The sequence below is a fragment of the Bos taurus genome, chromosome 14, assembly GCF_002263795.3.
Source record: "Bos taurus isolate L1 Dominette 01449 registration number 42190680 breed Hereford chromosome 14, ARS-UCD2.0, whole genome shotgun sequence".
Lineage (NCBI taxonomy): Eukaryota > Metazoa > Chordata > Mammalia > Artiodactyla > Bovidae > Bos > Bos taurus.
The window spans coordinates 39,875,138-39,892,321 of NC_037341.1; the positions used below are offsets into that span (position 1 = coordinate 39,875,138).

General features: G+C 39.8%; 1 protein-coding gene across 4 annotated transcripts in view; it reads left to right on the forward strand.

Moving 5' to 3' along the window:
* The window catches only part of ZFHX4 (zinc finger homeobox 4), a 205,401-nt gene that overhangs the window by 26,387 nt on the left and 161,830 nt on the right, over positions 1–17,184 (forward strand). For 2 of the 4 annotated variants that reach the window (XM_005215522.5, NM_001193227.2), the window contains 1 exon segment: positions 456–958. In XM_005215522.5, the coding sequence (XP_005215579.1) occupies positions 456–958 (503 nt within the window). 4 annotated transcript variants of the gene reach the window in all.

Consider the following 17,184-nt stretch of genomic DNA (forward strand, 5'->3'; position numbering starts at 1 on the left):
CTGTGATTGAAGATAATTAAAGGAACAGTAATACCATTACCTTATCCCAGACATTTGGCAGTAGATTACAGGCACGCATACAGTATTAGCCAAATCTCATCAAGCTTTTCGACAAATTGCGAAATAACAATTAGCGCTTGTGTAAGTTTAGCTGGGCGCTTAAATTGCAAGCACGTGACTGTTTTGTTATGGTATTGATCCACTTTCCTGCCCTCGAAAATACAAATTTCAGAATGACATCATGCCCAGTAGGAGTAATTAAAGCTATCTGATGAGGGAATTTAGAAGTTGAAAGGGATGATTGTAATTGATCCTGATTCAATCCTATTATGGCTTTTTATAGTTTAAGCTCTAGAGAAAGCACATTCCTTGTCAAGACTTTATTTTACAGATTCCTTTGTGCGCGCTGTGTTTTCCAGTCTCTATTTTTCCTTTTAATTTTTTTTTTCCTGTAGTAAATAATGAGCTGCCGCCTGAAATCCGGCTTGCCAGTGGTCAGCTAATAGGTGATGACCTGTCCCTCCTTACTGCAGGAGAGCTGTCACCTTATATCAGTGACCCAGCGCTGAAGCTATTCCAGTGTGCTGTTTGCAACAAATTCACCTCTGACAGCCTGGAGGCCCTAAGCGTGCATGTGAGCAGCGAGCGCTCTCTCCCTGAAGAGGAATGGAGGGCTGTAATTGGAGATATCTACCAGTGCAAGCTCTGTAACTACAACACTCAGCTCAAAGCCAACTTCCAGCTTCACTGCAAGACTGATAAACATATGCAGAAATATCAACTGGTGGCTCACATTAAAGAAGGGGGCAAAAGTAATGAATGGAGGCTGAAGTGCATTGCCATTGGCAACCCTGTTCACCTCAAGTGCAATGCCTGTGACTACTACACCAACAGCGTGGACAAATTACGCTTGCACACCACCAATCACAGGCACGAGGCGGCCCTGAAGCTCTACAAGGTAAGCAGTGACATCCATTTCTCTTGGCACAGAGCGGAGGAGGGAATTAACTGTTTCGGAGCTTGGAGCGCAGATCTGCAAGTTAAGGAGAAAGGAGAGAGGGGAAAAAAAAATAGAAGGGCAAGAGCCACAGTCTCTGCTTCACGTTACTAAATGCAGAGTCTATTGAAATAGATGGAATTGGAGAATTTATTTAAAGGATTTGCTGTATGTCCCTTTTACACCTGTCTCTGTGGGATTGATCACTTTACTGGTTGCCCTGAAATAACATCACTTTTCTGAGTGTTTCCACCTATAAAATAATACTCTTAAACCTCTTTTATTGATTGATTAAAAACAACAACACAGCACCACTCTTGGCTAAGTATGAATGGTTTCAGGGAGCAGAGGACAGAAACAGCACTGCCTTGTGAATGCATCATCTTTTGTTTGGTGACAAACAAGGATGATCCAAACATTGTGTGTGTGTGTGTGTTTTCCTGTAAGTTTCTGGTGGTACTGAGTAAAAAGACACCCTCCCTTAGGATCAGTTGAAAGTCTTCTGCTTAACTCTGTTGTTATTTTGCATGACTTCCCAAGCTAGTAATGTTTTTATCCCATCCCCTTATGGGTGTGGCACAGGTAAAAGTGTTCATTAAATGGCAAATAACACTTTTATAGGGGCAAAAACTTTGTAGATGTAATGAATATGTCCAAATGTTGAATCTCACTTGTCACATACCTTGACTTGACTTCTTCTGAACCCTAATTACTGGTTAATTTATTTTCTGCAGTTTGTTTACTGGATTGGCCTGATTGTCTTGGGTCATGTACAGCGGGAACAGATTCATTTCTATGATGAATAACTTGGTAACTTATTAAAAACTTCTTTTGTCCAGAGGATATTAAAATTCAGAAAATATTGCAAACCATTAGTCACTGTAACAAGCTCTAATATGATTGCAAAATCCATTTTGCAAGTGTTATCTATTGATTTATACTAGGAATCAGTGGTAACTATACTATCAGGAGTCACCCGGCGATTATGATACCTGCAACTCTTCAAATATGCTTTCAAACTATAAACAGGCCACAAAAAGAGCAGAATGTGGCTATCTGGGGCAGGTCCAGGCATTATTTATTTGGGTTGGCCTGCCACTATTTGTTTGGGCTGTTTCTTGAAGTTCAAATGCTGGGTTGATGTACTGAGCGTGAAAACCTAAAGTCGTGGTGTGAGAATTTGTAACATGCCTGTGATGTTGGTGCTCCGTGGATCAATAACGAAAGCATTAGATTTGGGTTACACAGTTTGAGGGGAGTGCAGGCCCTCATGTAAGATGGAAAACTTCCAAGTTGATGGTATTGAAAACAGAATAGAATGATTATAATTCATCGCTTTTACAGCAACAGCTGACAGCCGTTCAATTGTCAACTTTTCTTCTGTTGATACCTTATCTATTAAAACTTTTAGAATACCTGGGAGAAAAAAAAAACACATTAAGTTTGTATAAATAATAGATCTCGACCCTGGGAGCTATATAGAATATTCATGAACTGTGCTTATAGTCACACAACTCTAACACTTTAAATTAACATGTTGTGAATAGAAGATATAAATGTACAAATTTTTCTGCTTTATTAATCTCATGTGGGAAGCTAAAGAAAGGTAGAGCATTCTTGTTGATTTTCTTAGGAAAGGCTATTTAGTTTCATTGCTGGACAATTATTTACATGTGTGTATGTGTGTGTTAAGTTTATCCATGAATATGGACTGACCACCATCACTGTCTGCAGAGCAATTTGCTAGATGCCAGGGTTACCCTTGAAGTTCCCTTTCAGCGAGGGCTGGATTTTGTCTTTGATTGTATAACAACCAGATGAGATAGAACTTGCTTATAAATAGGTCCTTAAAGCAGAGAGAGCTTGAGATACCAGAACCAAAGGCTATATGTACTCTTTTTAAAATTTATATTTATTTCATTTTTGGCTGTGCTGAATCTTCATTGCTGTGTGGGCTTTTTTTCTAGTTGCAGTGAGTGGGGCTACTCTCTAGTTGCGGTGCTCAGGCTTCTCGTTGCAGTGGTTTCTCTTGTGGAATACAGGCTCTAGGGTGCTGAGACTTCAGTGGTGTGGCTCCCAGGCTCTAGAGCACAGGCTCAATAGCTGAGGTTCACAGGCTTAGTTGCTCTGCGTTACATGTGGTCTTCCTGGATCAGGATTGACCCTGTGTCTCCTGCACTGGCAGGCAGATCCTTTACCACTGAGCCACCTGGGAAGCCCGGCTATATATATACTCTTACCTTCAAAATGTTATGTCATATACAAATTAACTCTCCCCACTATCCTCTTTATTTACTTATCTCTTAAATACCTAAGTGTCCTTGTAGGGTAGTGTCTCCAAATGGTCAGGAAACAAAAACACACTCTGAACAAGCTTACCTTGAATTAAAAAGATTAAAGAGATAAATATTGGAGCCATTGAAACTCCGTATTGGGCAGCTGGACTCTATTATTTTGCATCAGCCTTCAAAGAGCATTTATTCATTCTAGCAGTCACTAGAAAAAATTCCTCCAGAGTAGCAATGTGTTAAGAATGCAGTTTCTAAACTGATTCACAGAAACTGTGCATCAGATCCAGAGGATTTTCAAGAGCAGTAATGAGGATATTAGCAAGCTTGGTCAGCCTGTGTAAGCAAAATAAAATTGCTCTATAAGTAACATTAATTGCTTTTAAATGAGACCCTAACAAATTAGCCTAGGCCTGGAAAAAATGATGGTTTATAATATGGTGAAAATATTAAAATTGGACTTAAAACGGTGTCTGAGCTAATGACTAGACAATAATTGCCTATATAAAATTCATTTTCATTAGGAGTTTAATTTACATCATTTTGCATTGTGAATTATTCAGACTTCAAGGGAAAGTGACAGTAGCAGTGAAAAGACAGATAAATACATGGCTGGGAGAAAAACAGTTCTCATTGACAGCATATTGGTTCATAACACTCCCAAATGTGGGGATGTGTCAGGGCAATTTGAATGGGCCACTTTACCTCTTGCATGGTCAACCTGAAGCAGTCTTATCTCAAAGAAGTGTGTGTCCTTATTCCAGTTTAAGGAGGTTAGAGGTTAAAGGTTAAGGGGTAGCTTAAAAGCATCATCTGCCTAGCTGCTTAACTTTAACCTGATCAATTTAATGAAAATCTGTTTTACAGATGTTGTTTTAATGTATTTGGCAGGATTTAAGCAGCTTTAACATTAGACGTATGCTAGTAAAAATTATTTCTTTATTTGACCAGAACAACACCTTTCCTTTCATGTTTAAGGTAGAAGGCTTGTGGGTTATGGTATTTTGGCAAAGAACCCAGAGGCAGAATGTGTTGATGATCTTTCCATATGGGCTCCAAAAAAAAAAAAAAAAAAAGGAATACCTTTATGTCTATTGCTAACGATGACTGCAAAAACAAACAAAGCTGCATTCGTTTTTTTGGCAGTATTCTTTTCCTTAGGATTTTTTTGTAAAGGAATTTTGTTATTCTGAAGACAAGCTTGCTCATTTCTTCAAGCAAACTTCTCTGAAACATTAGGCACTATTCAAATTTTGATTTTATTTTTCCTCCAAAAATTTTAATGATGAAGCAAAATTGGGCTAAGAAATTTAAACAATAAATTGAAACTGCAGATTGCACTTAATCTTCTCTTTTAATGTCTGAAAGTATATTTAAAGTGAGGCTAGTAAGTACTGAATGTATGAAGTGAAAGTGTTGGTCACTTGTTTGTGTCCGACTCTTTGTGACCCCATGGACTGTAGCCCACCAGGCTCCTCCGTCCATGGGATTCTCCAGGCAAGAATACTGGAGTGGGTGGCCATTCCCTTCTCCGGAGGATCTTCCCAACCCAGGAGTCAAACCCAGGTCTTCTACATTGCAGGCAGATTGTTTACCATCTGAGCCACCAGGGAAGCCCCTGTGTGTGCGTATCTATATCTATATAATGCCAAAACAGTGTTCTCAGCTAACCACTTTATTAGATTTGATTATATTTTTCTAATTTCACGCCTTTGCATCCTCTACAAATTTCCGTAAATTGATATTCACATAATGAGTCCTCAATAAATATTTGTAAGATGAATAATGGACTAATGCATAAATTGAGAAATGTATCAAAGAAACTACTTCCAATCCTCATTAAAAAATGCACTGCAATTTAGTCTACCCCTTAAGTGATCCCCATCCTTTTCTAAAGTGTCCAGTAGAAAGATGTAGCGAAAACCACTGAGCACTCCACATTCCAACTGAGAACAAATGAGACTCTGGTAATATTTCAGATTCACAGTTTACCTTATTCTTGCCTTAGAATGGCTGAAACTTTTCTGGCCAGCTGATTGGTTGACTGCCATCTTGTGCCGGGTGTGCAAATATGCTTGCCACACCTGTGCTTCAGCTGCTTTTATATGTATTTTTAAATGAGGTGTTCACAGCTTCACTGGATCAAAGTTGAAAGCTTAATTATACTAGTCTTTTTTTCTTCTTCTTGCATCTGCTGGTTGTGAAGGAGAATCATCTGTCTGAATTCCGTAAGGCTGTTTTCATATTTGGATTTCAAATTGGCTGAGGGCAGTGAATGAATCTCCTGTCTCCATGATGAGCAAAGGAAGACACGTGGGATTTAGTCCTACGTAACTTTTAGCGTAACAGTCCCCCAAGGAACATTTTTGGAGTTTTCTCATTATCCATGTTATGGATGAAAGAATCCAGGTTAAGAACTAAAATCAAGGTGTGGGGGAGGGTCACAGAAGAGAGTGCAAAAAAAGAAAAAAACACGTTGGGCAATGTATATGGCAAGGAAATAAAAAATGGTATGATTAGCTTCACCTGCCTTTTTTTTTTTTTAACTGGTAGGAAATATAATAATCTGATCAGTTTGGAATTAACAAAGAATCATAAGCATTTTCATTTCAATAGGCCTGAGTCCAACTTTGCAATTTAAAATCAAATATACCCGATATGTACCATTTCAATTATTGAACTGTCATTGTCCGTGTGTGATGGTAAAAGAGGTCAGGAGATTGTGTGGTGCCTATTTGCATAAAAGTCATTGTGCTAAAGGAAATTGGAATATGTGTGTGTATCTAAAAAACCAAAACAGGTTTTTCTTAATCTTATTCTAGTCATTTGTTTAGATAAAGAAAGCTGTTTTCAGAGATAAACAAAAGTTATTCTTTTCTGTTGCTAAACATTAACCTGAATATGGAAATTTTTGCACTTTTTGCATTAGTTTCCTATTTCTGTTCCTTTCAAGGTTGAATTTCAGTCTGAAATTTAATTCCAGCTGCAGGATTTATTTTTTTTAAAGTAATCACAACTCAAATTATTTTATTGTATTTTCATGTAAAAAGCAAGGCAGAGGCTGAAAAAGTTCCTGTAGTAGAACAATACATGCTGGCTTAATACTTATAACTAATAAATACACAGATCAAATAGAGATTAGCTGGTTAGCTAATAGCAACTAATAAATCACTAGTGTTTTCAGATCACAATGTAATTGGCCAGACCTACTACTTCGTCTACTTCTGTTTTTAAGCTTGACATTTACTGAAGCACACCATGTGTTAAAACATGGCTACTGCCCCTGCTGCTAAGTTGCTTCAGTCGTGTCTGACTCTGTGCGACCCTATAGACGGCAGCCCACCAGGCTCCTCCGTCCCTGGGATTCTCCAGGCAAGAACACTGGAGTGGGATGCCATTTCCTTCTCCAATGCATGAAAGTGAAAAGTGAAGGTGAAGTTGCTCAGTCATGTCCGACTCTGTGCGAACCCATGGATTGCAGTCCACCAGGTTCCTGTGTCCATGGGATTTTCCAGGCAAGACCCAGCACAAATACGGGCATTCTCACTGCATTCACAAGGCAAGAAATATATATTACAGTATGAGTTGAGAACTCTCTTTGTATTCCAGTAGGGAAAAAAGGATCAAAAATATCTGTTTATCCAGATACATTATATATATATATATATATATATATATATATATATATATATATATTTCGGTATGTATATTTTAATATATACAGATAGATACACACACCTATAGATACATATTGATACATGCCAATCTGTAGAAGGATGACTTTAGACCAGGTATTCATAACTTATTACATCCATGTCAGGAGAGATAAAACGATATTGCATGTGTGGAACTGTTACCAAACCCGAACAAAATTTAAAGAAAGCAAAGCGTGTCACTGGGACTCCCTGATTTTATTTTTGATATGTCTTTCCTTAACTGGTCCTGCCATATCCCCACACATCAGGCGTTCACCGTTATCCTCTTCTCTCTTTGCTGAAATCCTTACTGTTTTCTCCTACCTAGATCTTCTCTTCGTGGAAATACTCTGTGTTGAGAGTTCACCCATCTAATTCTCCAAAGAAAATGAGCATCCTTTTAATTAAGGGGGAAGGACACCTTTCTGTAAAAGCAGAGTAGTGCATTAAAAGGTGTAAATGACTCTCAGATTTTTTCCCAGAGTACATTTGGTTTTAAATGAACCACTTAATCTGGATGAATTTCTAATGTATGAGGGGGAACCAGTTGTTATGTCAGGTATGGGGATATGGAGGGTGGTGGCCAACCCTAACAGCTTCCTTCATCTCTCTCCTTCTAAACACACACACACACACACACACACACACACATCACATATCACATATCATACCCAACCTCCGCCTCAGAAAAGTAGTAAAAACTGGCACTACCCCAGGATCATGTCAACTCAGACTTTGGGATTTATGTTACAGTGTTTGTATAAGTTGTGCTCATTGTCTCATGTGAAGTGTAGAAAGAAAGTGTTAGTCACTCAGTAGTGTCTGTCTCTGCGACCCCATGGGCTGTAGCCCGCTAGCCTCCTCTGTCCATGGGATTTTCCAGGCAAGAATACTGAAGTGGGTTGCCATTTCCTTCTCCAGGGGATCTTCCTGACCCAGGGATAGAACCCATGTCTCCTGCATTTAATCCAAAGTTGTAAATCCCTATGTATCTCCCATCTTGAGATCATTTTAGGAAATGCAGACAGAGGTTTACATCTCATGATGAATGTGCTCTCCCCATTGGTTTCTTTGGCTTCCACGTAATCGTCCTTGTTAGTGGAGCTTGTTTAAAATCACCGAAATGCTTGCGTGGGTGCTGGGATGCCATGCGGTAAGGCGGCCAAAGTCATATGTTAAACAGGCCTTGCGCTGCTGAAAGGGTCTTGGCCCCGGGTGGAGCGAGGAGGAGCTGGCATGTGCATAATGACCGCGATTCTGCTTCCAAAACATCTGGCCTGCCGGAGTTCTACTGGAAATGCTTTACCAAGTTTGCTTGAAGTCTGAGCCTGTGCTCAGGCTGAGTTCAATTAGACGTGGAGATTTGTTCATTATTCAGATAATTTAGGCCTTCAAAAGGCACTTCTTTCACCCCTGAATTATCAGTGTATTTCCGGAGACCTTATGGTGATATGATTTATTCAAAAGAAGAGCAACAGTTGGAGGCAAAGCCCCCAAGAACCTGCTGGGAAACATCTTCATAGATTCTGTAACCAAAGAGGAACATGGTGATTGATGTTCTGTTTGCAGAATACCCAAATGACATCCCAAGTCTTTCTTCTGATAAATACAGAAACATTCATTGAGCACTTCGTTTGGACTGGGTTTTTAAATGTATCTGTTTATGGAACTAGTCCCATTAATGAGGAAGGATACAAACCATGTTCTCTAAGGTGATGCTTCCTAGCTGACTCTGTTCTTCCAATGTGGCAGGGCCTTTAATCAAATTAAAGGGTTGAATCCATATACTAAATCCTAAAGAAAATAAACCCTGAATATTCATTGGAAGGACCGATTCTGAAGCTGAAGCTCCAATACTTTGGCCACCTGCTGTGAAGAGCTGGCTCATTGAAAAAGACCCTGTTGCTGGGAAAGATGGAAGGCAAAATGAGAAGGGGGCGGCAGAGATGAGATGGTTAGATAGTGTCCCTGACTCAATGGACGTGAATTTGAGCAAGCTCTGGGAGATAGTGAAGGACAGGAACGCATGGCATGCTGCAGCCCATGGGCTCTCAGAGAATCGAGCAGGACTTAGCAACTAAACAACAACAACCACATACTAGCCCTCAAAAGCTTCTGTGTTTTTATTCATCAATGGTTGGTCAAAGGCTAGGTGTGATTGCTTTCTTGGGTCATCAGTAGCTGTAGAACAATATGTCTTGGCTGACTCATTGCTCTTTTGCAATGTAAGACTTTGTGAGTCAGTTTCAGACAAAGGTTATGGTGGGAATTACAGAGTGAACTAGAGCTTCTCTATTAGTTGGAAGATTTATGTTGTTCTTTAAACATGAGGATGGTGCTACATCCTTCTTTAAACATGCTGCTGCTGCTGCTAAGTTGCTTCAGTCGTGTCCGACTCTGTGCAACCCCATAGATGGCAGCCCACTATGCTCCCCGGTCCCTGGGATTCTCCAGGCAAGAACATTGGAATGGGTTGCCATTTCCTTCTCCAATGCATGAAAGTGAAAAGTGAAAGTGAAGTCGCTCAGTCATGTCCAACTCTTAGCAACTCCATGGACTGCAGCCTTCCAGGCTCCTCCGTCCATTTTCCAGGCAAGAGTACTGGAGTGGGAAACATGAGGATGATGCAATTCCTAGAAAATGAAGAAGAAAACAATTTGCTAAAGATGCAAAATGTGTCAAATTACAACTTCAGTCAATTCCCTTTTAGAACAAAGAATGTAACTTTGAGTCTTAGAGTCTTGGAGACTGTGAGTTCTGTTTACAATGCTATTGAGGAGAATTCTACTTAAAGGTAAATTATGGTGATGACAGTTCTGTTGTCACTGATAGTAACTACTGTATGTGGTTAACTTTCCATTTCCCTTAGTTTTATAATACTTTATTAATATTCTAGGTTTCTTTAAAGGAAAAGTACTTTTGCAGCTTTGAATATAATACATATATTAAATATGTATATGTAAATATAAATGTGTATTGAGATCATATTATTATTTTATGGATACATATTTTCCTAAAGACTTTCATTGGAAATATTTGGAAGCATAGAATATACTATAGGCTTCCCTGGTGGCTCAGACGGTAAAGAATCCACCTGCAATGTGGGAGACCTGGGTTCAATTCCTGAGTTGGGAAGATCTCCTGGAGAAGGGAGCAGCCACCTATTCCAATATTCTTGCCTGGAGAATTCTATGGACAGAGGAGCCTGGCAGGCTACAGTCCATATGGTCACAAAGAGTTAGACACGACTGAGCGACTTTCACTTCACTTCATCTGTCATTGGGCTTCTCTTGTGGCTCAAACAGTAAAGAATTTGCCTGCAATGCCAGAGACTTGGGTTCAGTCCCTGGGTTGGAAAGATCCCCTGGAGAAGGGCATGACAACCCACTCCAGTATTCCTGGAGAATCCCATGGACTGAGGAGCCTGGTGGGCTACAGTCCATGGGGTCACAAAGAGTTGGACATGACTGAGCGACTAACACTTTCAGATTGAATCTTCCATACTATTGGGCTTCCCTCCTAGCTCCTTCGGTAGAGAATCTGTCTGCAATGCAGGAGACCCAGGTTCTATTCCTGAGTCAGAAAGATCCCCTGGTGAAAGGAATGGCTACCCACTCCAGTATTCTTGCCTGGAGAATTCCATGGACAGAAGAACTGGTGGGCTGCAGTCTATGGAGTCACACAGAGTTGGACAGCACTGACTGACTTTAAAAAACGAAATTCATTTGGGAGTCCACTTTTATCCCTTCAAGTGACAGATTATTTTTAAGATCCTGCAATTGTGATGTAACAGAAGAGCTCAGTAGTAGGATTTACACCCACAAAAGCAGTCAACTAACATGATGAACTTACAGCTTTTGGGAGCATCTCCGAACTGGAAGGAGACACAGCTGTTTAAAATTGTTACCTGTCTACTGTCACAACAGAATTCTTTCTCTTTAAAGAAACTTCCTTTTCCTGACATTTTGGGGGTGCTTGGTATATTAAATAGAAAGGACTCATAGAATATTTATCACTTCGAGTGCCTGAGCTCTCAGTGCTTGCAAGTTAAGCACCTTCGGAAGCTGCCTTAATTCATTCAGGTCACCAGGGTACTCCAGCAGTAATGTACTAAATGGTACCCTGCTGACCTGAAAGAGGGAATGTGCCTCCCTAAGCATTTAACTTCCTCCACAGCAACAAGTAAAAGCACAGTCTAGTCTCTACCCAGGACCCCAGTCTTCTCTTCCCTTTTCCCAACATCCTAATAACTACTGGAGGAAGTCCTCTTCATTTGCTATGTACCTAGCATTTTAAAAGATAATCTTGTTTTGAATTTTTGTTTTAAACTTGTATCTTCTGCTTCTTACTTTGATCCCTTTCATTCCAAGTTTCCAGGAATTTTCTTTCCACCATAGGTTTCTTTCTTTCTTTTTAAAATCTCTTTATCCTTTATTTTTATTTATTTATTTTGGCTGCACTGGGTCATCATTGCTGCTCTTGGGCTTTGCTAGTTGCAGCGAGTGGAGGCTACTTTCTAGCAGTGGGGCACAGGCTTCTCATTTCGGTGGCCTCTCTTGTTGTAAAGCACAGGCTCTGGGTGCACGGACTTCAGTAGTTGCAGCATGCAGGCTCAATAGCTGTGGCTCCCAGGCTGAGTTGCTCCGTAACATGTGGGATCTTCCTGGACCAGGGATCAAACCTGTCTTCTGCATTGGCAGGTGGATCCTTAATCACTAGAACACCAGGGGAGTCCACCACTGTGGTTTCTAATGCATTCCCCCCTTCCTCTTTTTCCTCCTTGAGAATTTGCTAATGATTCCAGAGAACTGGTCCACATCTTTTTAGAATTATTGACATGAACTTAGAGATGCTTGAGGTAATCTTTGCCTTCCTGAATCTGGCTTCCAATCCTGCAAAAAAAATTCTCAGTCATTGACACCACTGTAGTTGAGTATATTCAGTGATGAATAATCTTTTAATGAAAAGTAAGAATAGTTTCAGTTGTTGAAGTGACAGAACTATTGGTAGGAGAGACTCCCAATTTCGGTAGCCAGTGCGTGTAAAGGATATAAGGACATTCTGATAATTATGGTGGGCAGTATCTTTCAAAGACTTCCAATATTTCTCACTATTGCTTTGGCAGGCCTGCAAAGAACACTAGCATGTGTCCTCAGGGCCTGAAGTCATTCACTGTTCAGTTGTGGGGAATCTGATAACAAGTCTAAGTGCCATCACTTCTAGAAGAGTGTTGGTTTACAAAGTATCTCCTTTAAAGTGAAAGTGTTCCTCAATCAATTGTGTCAACTCTTGCAACCCCATGGACTGTAGTCCGCCAGGCTGCTCTGTCCATGGAATTCTCCAGCCAAGAATACTGGAGTGGGGTGCCATTCCCTTCTTCAGGGGATCTCCTGACCCAGGGGCCGAACCCATGTTTTCTGCATTGTCAGGCAGATTCTTTACCATCTGAGCCACCTTAAACTCAATATATCATACCTTAAACTCAGCACTTACCACCGAGTAACAGAGTGAGGGACACCAGACACAATGGAAGTGGAGAATGATTCCCCAATTTACACCAAATAAATACTGTTGTTTTCTATTTTTATTTAAATTTTTTTTTATTGGAGTATAGTTGCTTTACAATGGTGTATTAGTTTCTACTATACAACAAAGTGAATCAGCTATATGTATACATACACACCTTCCTTTTTGGATTTCCTTTGCATTTAGGGTCAACACAGAGCATTGAGTAGAGTTTCCTGAGCTATGTATAGCAGGTTCTCATTAGTTATGTACTTTACACATAGTATCAATAGTGTTTATATGTCAGTCTGAATCTCCCAATTCATCCCACTCTTGCTTTCCCTCTTTATGTCCGTAAGTTTGTTCTCTTTTAAAAAAATAAAATTAATATGCTAAAATGGGAAATACATAAACAGTGGAATATACCTTTCAGAATTGATTTCATTTGGTGAATTGGTACTATACAAACTTTGGAAGAGAGAAAACGCTCTCCTCCTTAGTATAACATGCTATCACTACTATGTAAACAGAGGTCCCTCAATGTCCTTTGAGAAAGAATTTGGATAAAAGCAAGTTCTGGTTTAATTTATTTGTTTTTGGTTTATTGTAATTTTTATTAGCAAATTAAGTAATTAAAAAAATACATTTGGATGAAACAATTGTACCAAGTTTTTCCATGATGAATATTTCCTGAGAAGATACTCCCCAGGCTTATAACCAAATTCCTTAAAAATAAATCCAAAGAGAATTTATAAATAACTTTTTTTCCCAGAAAAATAGAGACTTTGACTCTGTTAATTCCTTAAATATTAGAAAAACTAAGATGAGTTTTATGAAGCACTCTTTAGTTTTTGCAGTATTCATTCTTAACGTGGCAATAGAATCACCATCTTTAAAGTCATAAATGCAAAAATCTCTTCCTATTGCTTAATTGTGTCAATATTTACTTAGATGTATATTTCAAAAGGGCTTCCCAGGTGGTGGTAGTAGTAAAGAACTTGCCTGCCAATGCAGGAGAGATAAGAGATGCAGGTTTGATGCCTGGGTCGGGAAGATCCCCTGGAGGAGGGCATGGTAACCCACTCCAGTATTCTTGCCTAGAGAATGCCATGGACTAGGAGTCTGGCGGCTGCAGTCCAGAGGGTAACAATGAGTTGGACACAACGAAGTGACTTAGCATGCATGCACACATGTTTCAAAATAGACTCTCAGGTATAATATTTACTTTCAAGTTCCTGTAGCAAGTACTAGGTCATTCTATTTCTTCTAGTAGAACCATGGCTACCCCTTTAAATGTAATGGCTTTGTAACTTATTGTAAAAGCATTGATACAGAAGTACATTGAAATTGATTTTTTTTCGAGTCTAAAAAGTGAACCATTTAATTCTTTAGCAGTGAGTATAGAAGAATGTGGATATATTTCAGTTCTCATGTGTTTGGTCATTAAAAAGGCAAAATGCCAGTATTCCAATGATGTTTTCAGTATGTATCCAAGGAGACCTATTTATGCCTATTTTGCTCAAACCCTGGAACAAATTGCATGCACACGTGTGTGTGTGGGGGGGTGGGGTGGAGTGGAGAGACAGAGAGATAGGAGTCAGAATACAGTATCCTAAGACTTATTTTAAAAATTGATGGAGATTTTGAGTTAATCATTAATGCCCACTTATTTTGTTTTAAAGTAGATCACAGAAATCTCTTCCTGCCCATTGTAAGTGTTCTCAGTCCCTAGAGATAATAAACCTTTGATGATGTTGTGCAAGATTCGTCAGCAAGCCCTGAAATCAGTCTTGTATGTACACATGACTAATCAAAGTTTCAAAGAACAGGATGCATGCATGTTCAGTCACTTCATTCGTCCATGGGATTCTCCAAGCAAGAGTACTGGAGTGGGTTGCCATGCCCTCCTCCAGGGAATCTTCCTGACTCAGGGACTGAACCCACATCTCCTACATTGCAGGCAGATTGTTTTACCCACTGAGCCACCTAGGAAGCCCCAGGGAACAGGATGTGAATTGGTAAAAGTGATAGGTGGTAGGTGCTCCAGAAAGTCAATGGCCTCACCAGGTGTGGGAGCACATTCAGAAGGCCTTACAGAAGGGAGGTCCTGGTTCCACTATTAGAGCAGGTATCTTTTTACAAAGGCTTGAGCACTAAGTCTTGTGAAAAATCATCTTTAATGCAAAGAGTTTCTTAAAGTAATCTCTATCCAATTAGTACTCTGTTCTTTTCTTTGCCTTCAAGTCACAACAGATACAGCAAGACACTTAGACTCAAAAGGATCCTTGAAGTTCTGGGAATTAGGTAATCAGAACAAATACCTTCTTAAATTGATGAACTCTGAGATGTCCGTAGGGGAACATGATAGGATAAGACAGCAATCTCAATAATTAAGCTTGAAATTATTCAGCAAAATGTGAGTAAAAGTCTCCAGAAATCAGTTCTAAAACAGAGAAGGAAGGAACTAATGGAAAAGAAAGAAGAAAGTGAAGTCGCTCAGTCGTGTCTGACTCTTTGCAACCCCATGGACTGTAGCCTACCAGGCTTCTCCATCCATGGGATTTTCCAGGCAAGGGTACTGGAGTGGGTTGCTGTTTCTTTCTGCAGGGGATTTTCCTGATCCAGGAATCGAACCTGGGTCTTCCGCACTGCAGGCAGGTGCTTTACCCTCTGAGCCACCAGGGAAGCCCAACGTACCATATGGACAGGGCAGTGAATGTTGAGGCCATTGTGATCTGCTTGGCTGCTGGGATGTTTTATTTTCAGCAGCTTTACTGAGATATAATTCATGTACCACAAAATTCACCCATTTAAAGCATCCAATTAATTGTTTTTTAGAATAGTCACAGAACTATGCAACCATCGCCACAATTGATTTTTGAGCATTTTCAATACTCCAAAAGCAATCCTATGCTATTTACCTCTACCCCTGCCTACCGCCTGATAATCCCAACCTCCCCAGCCCTGGCCCTTGGCAGCCACGAATTACAGTCTTGTCTATGTAGTCTAGAATCATACTATATATTGTTCTTTGCGATGGGCTTCTTTCACTCAATGTTTTCAAGACTCATCTATATTGTGGTGTGAGTCAGTATTTCATACCTTTTTATTGTGGAATTCCCATTGTATGGATAGACCACATTATATTTACCCTCTTATCAGTTTATGGGCATCTGAGTTGTTTCAGCTTTTTGGCTATTATGAATAATGAAACTGTGAGCATTTGTGTATAGGTTTTTGTATGGATATTGTGGATATGTGTTTTCCTTTCTCTTGGGTTTATACCTACAAGTGGAAACAACAGTCACTGGTATTAACTGGACTCAGTACTGCTGGTCACTTCTTACTTGTATCTGATCAGCTCCTTTTCCCTTTTCTTTAAAGAATAGTACAAATGTTTATCGCTTGAGAGTGATAAACTTTTCTTTATTCATCTTCTCCTCCATGGCCAATGAAAGTCCAGTGAGAAAATTAATTTGAACATCTACTGAGTACTTACTAGGTGGCAGATAATCTAAGTTCTTTAAATATATTAACTCTTTTCATTCTAACAGCAAACCTGTATAATTATACCCATTTTAAAGATGAGGAAACTGAGGCAATGAACACTTAATTAATTGATCCAAGGTTACATAGCTGGTAACAGTGCCAGCTGGGTCAGGATTTATACTCAGATCACTGACTCCAGCACCCACAGTTACTTTGTTACAGTGAAGATACTTTGAGAAGAAGGCCTGGATAAGAAGGCCTTGTTTGTGGCAGAAGGGCATGGATATAAGAGTGACTATAACAGTTGATCTTTGGGAAGGACAGCCTTTGAGAGGAGAAGAAGTAATGATGAGATCGATAGAGATTTAGAGATTTGGGGAGGAGACAGCGAGAGATGGCAAATTAGAAAAATCACTGATAGCCCTATGTAGGGTTTTTTTCTATGTCAGAATATAAACCTTTATCTGGTTGATACAGTGTTCTTTGGCGGTGAATTCTCCATACTGCGTGAAAACTGGTGTATTTTGTGATAATTACTGAAACACATTTTGTTAGATTGATGTTCTGTGTTGGTGTTGTTCAGCCGCTCAGTCATGTCTGACTCTTTGTGACCCCATGGACTGCAGCATGCCAGGCTTCTCTGTCCATGGGCTTTTCCAAACAAGAATGCTGGAACGGGTTGCCATTCCCTCCTTCAGGGGATCTCCCAGTCATTGAACCCAGGTCTCAGGCAGATTCTTGACCATCAGTGCCACTAGGGAAGGAGGACTAGACTGAAGTTCTAGCGATCCACAAAAGCTTGTCCTCATTGCACTGTGGTGATGACCAAAACAGACACAGAGGCCATATGAAGCTGGTCCTGTCTTCAAGAAGCTGTCCAGGTTTTTTAGAAGAAAATACACAATCCTTTTTATCTGTGCTTTATTTTCCCTTGTGAATTGTCTCTGTTAACAGCTTGTCTGAATTCCAGAAGTTTGTAGGGACATTTTTAGTCCTCTGTATAACACATTTTAGCAATGTTTACTCCTTTGTGTCATTCAGAAAGTTAATATTTAGATTTCCTGTGGTATTTAGGGAAGAAATTAGATTCCTGCCTTGCAGAACTGTGATAAAGTGGCTATTTGTTTCTTCTCAAGTAAAAGATGTCCCATTGTTGAAAAATAATGCACAATAGCAGTATAATTTAAATTTTCTCTCCCTCTTGCCTCCC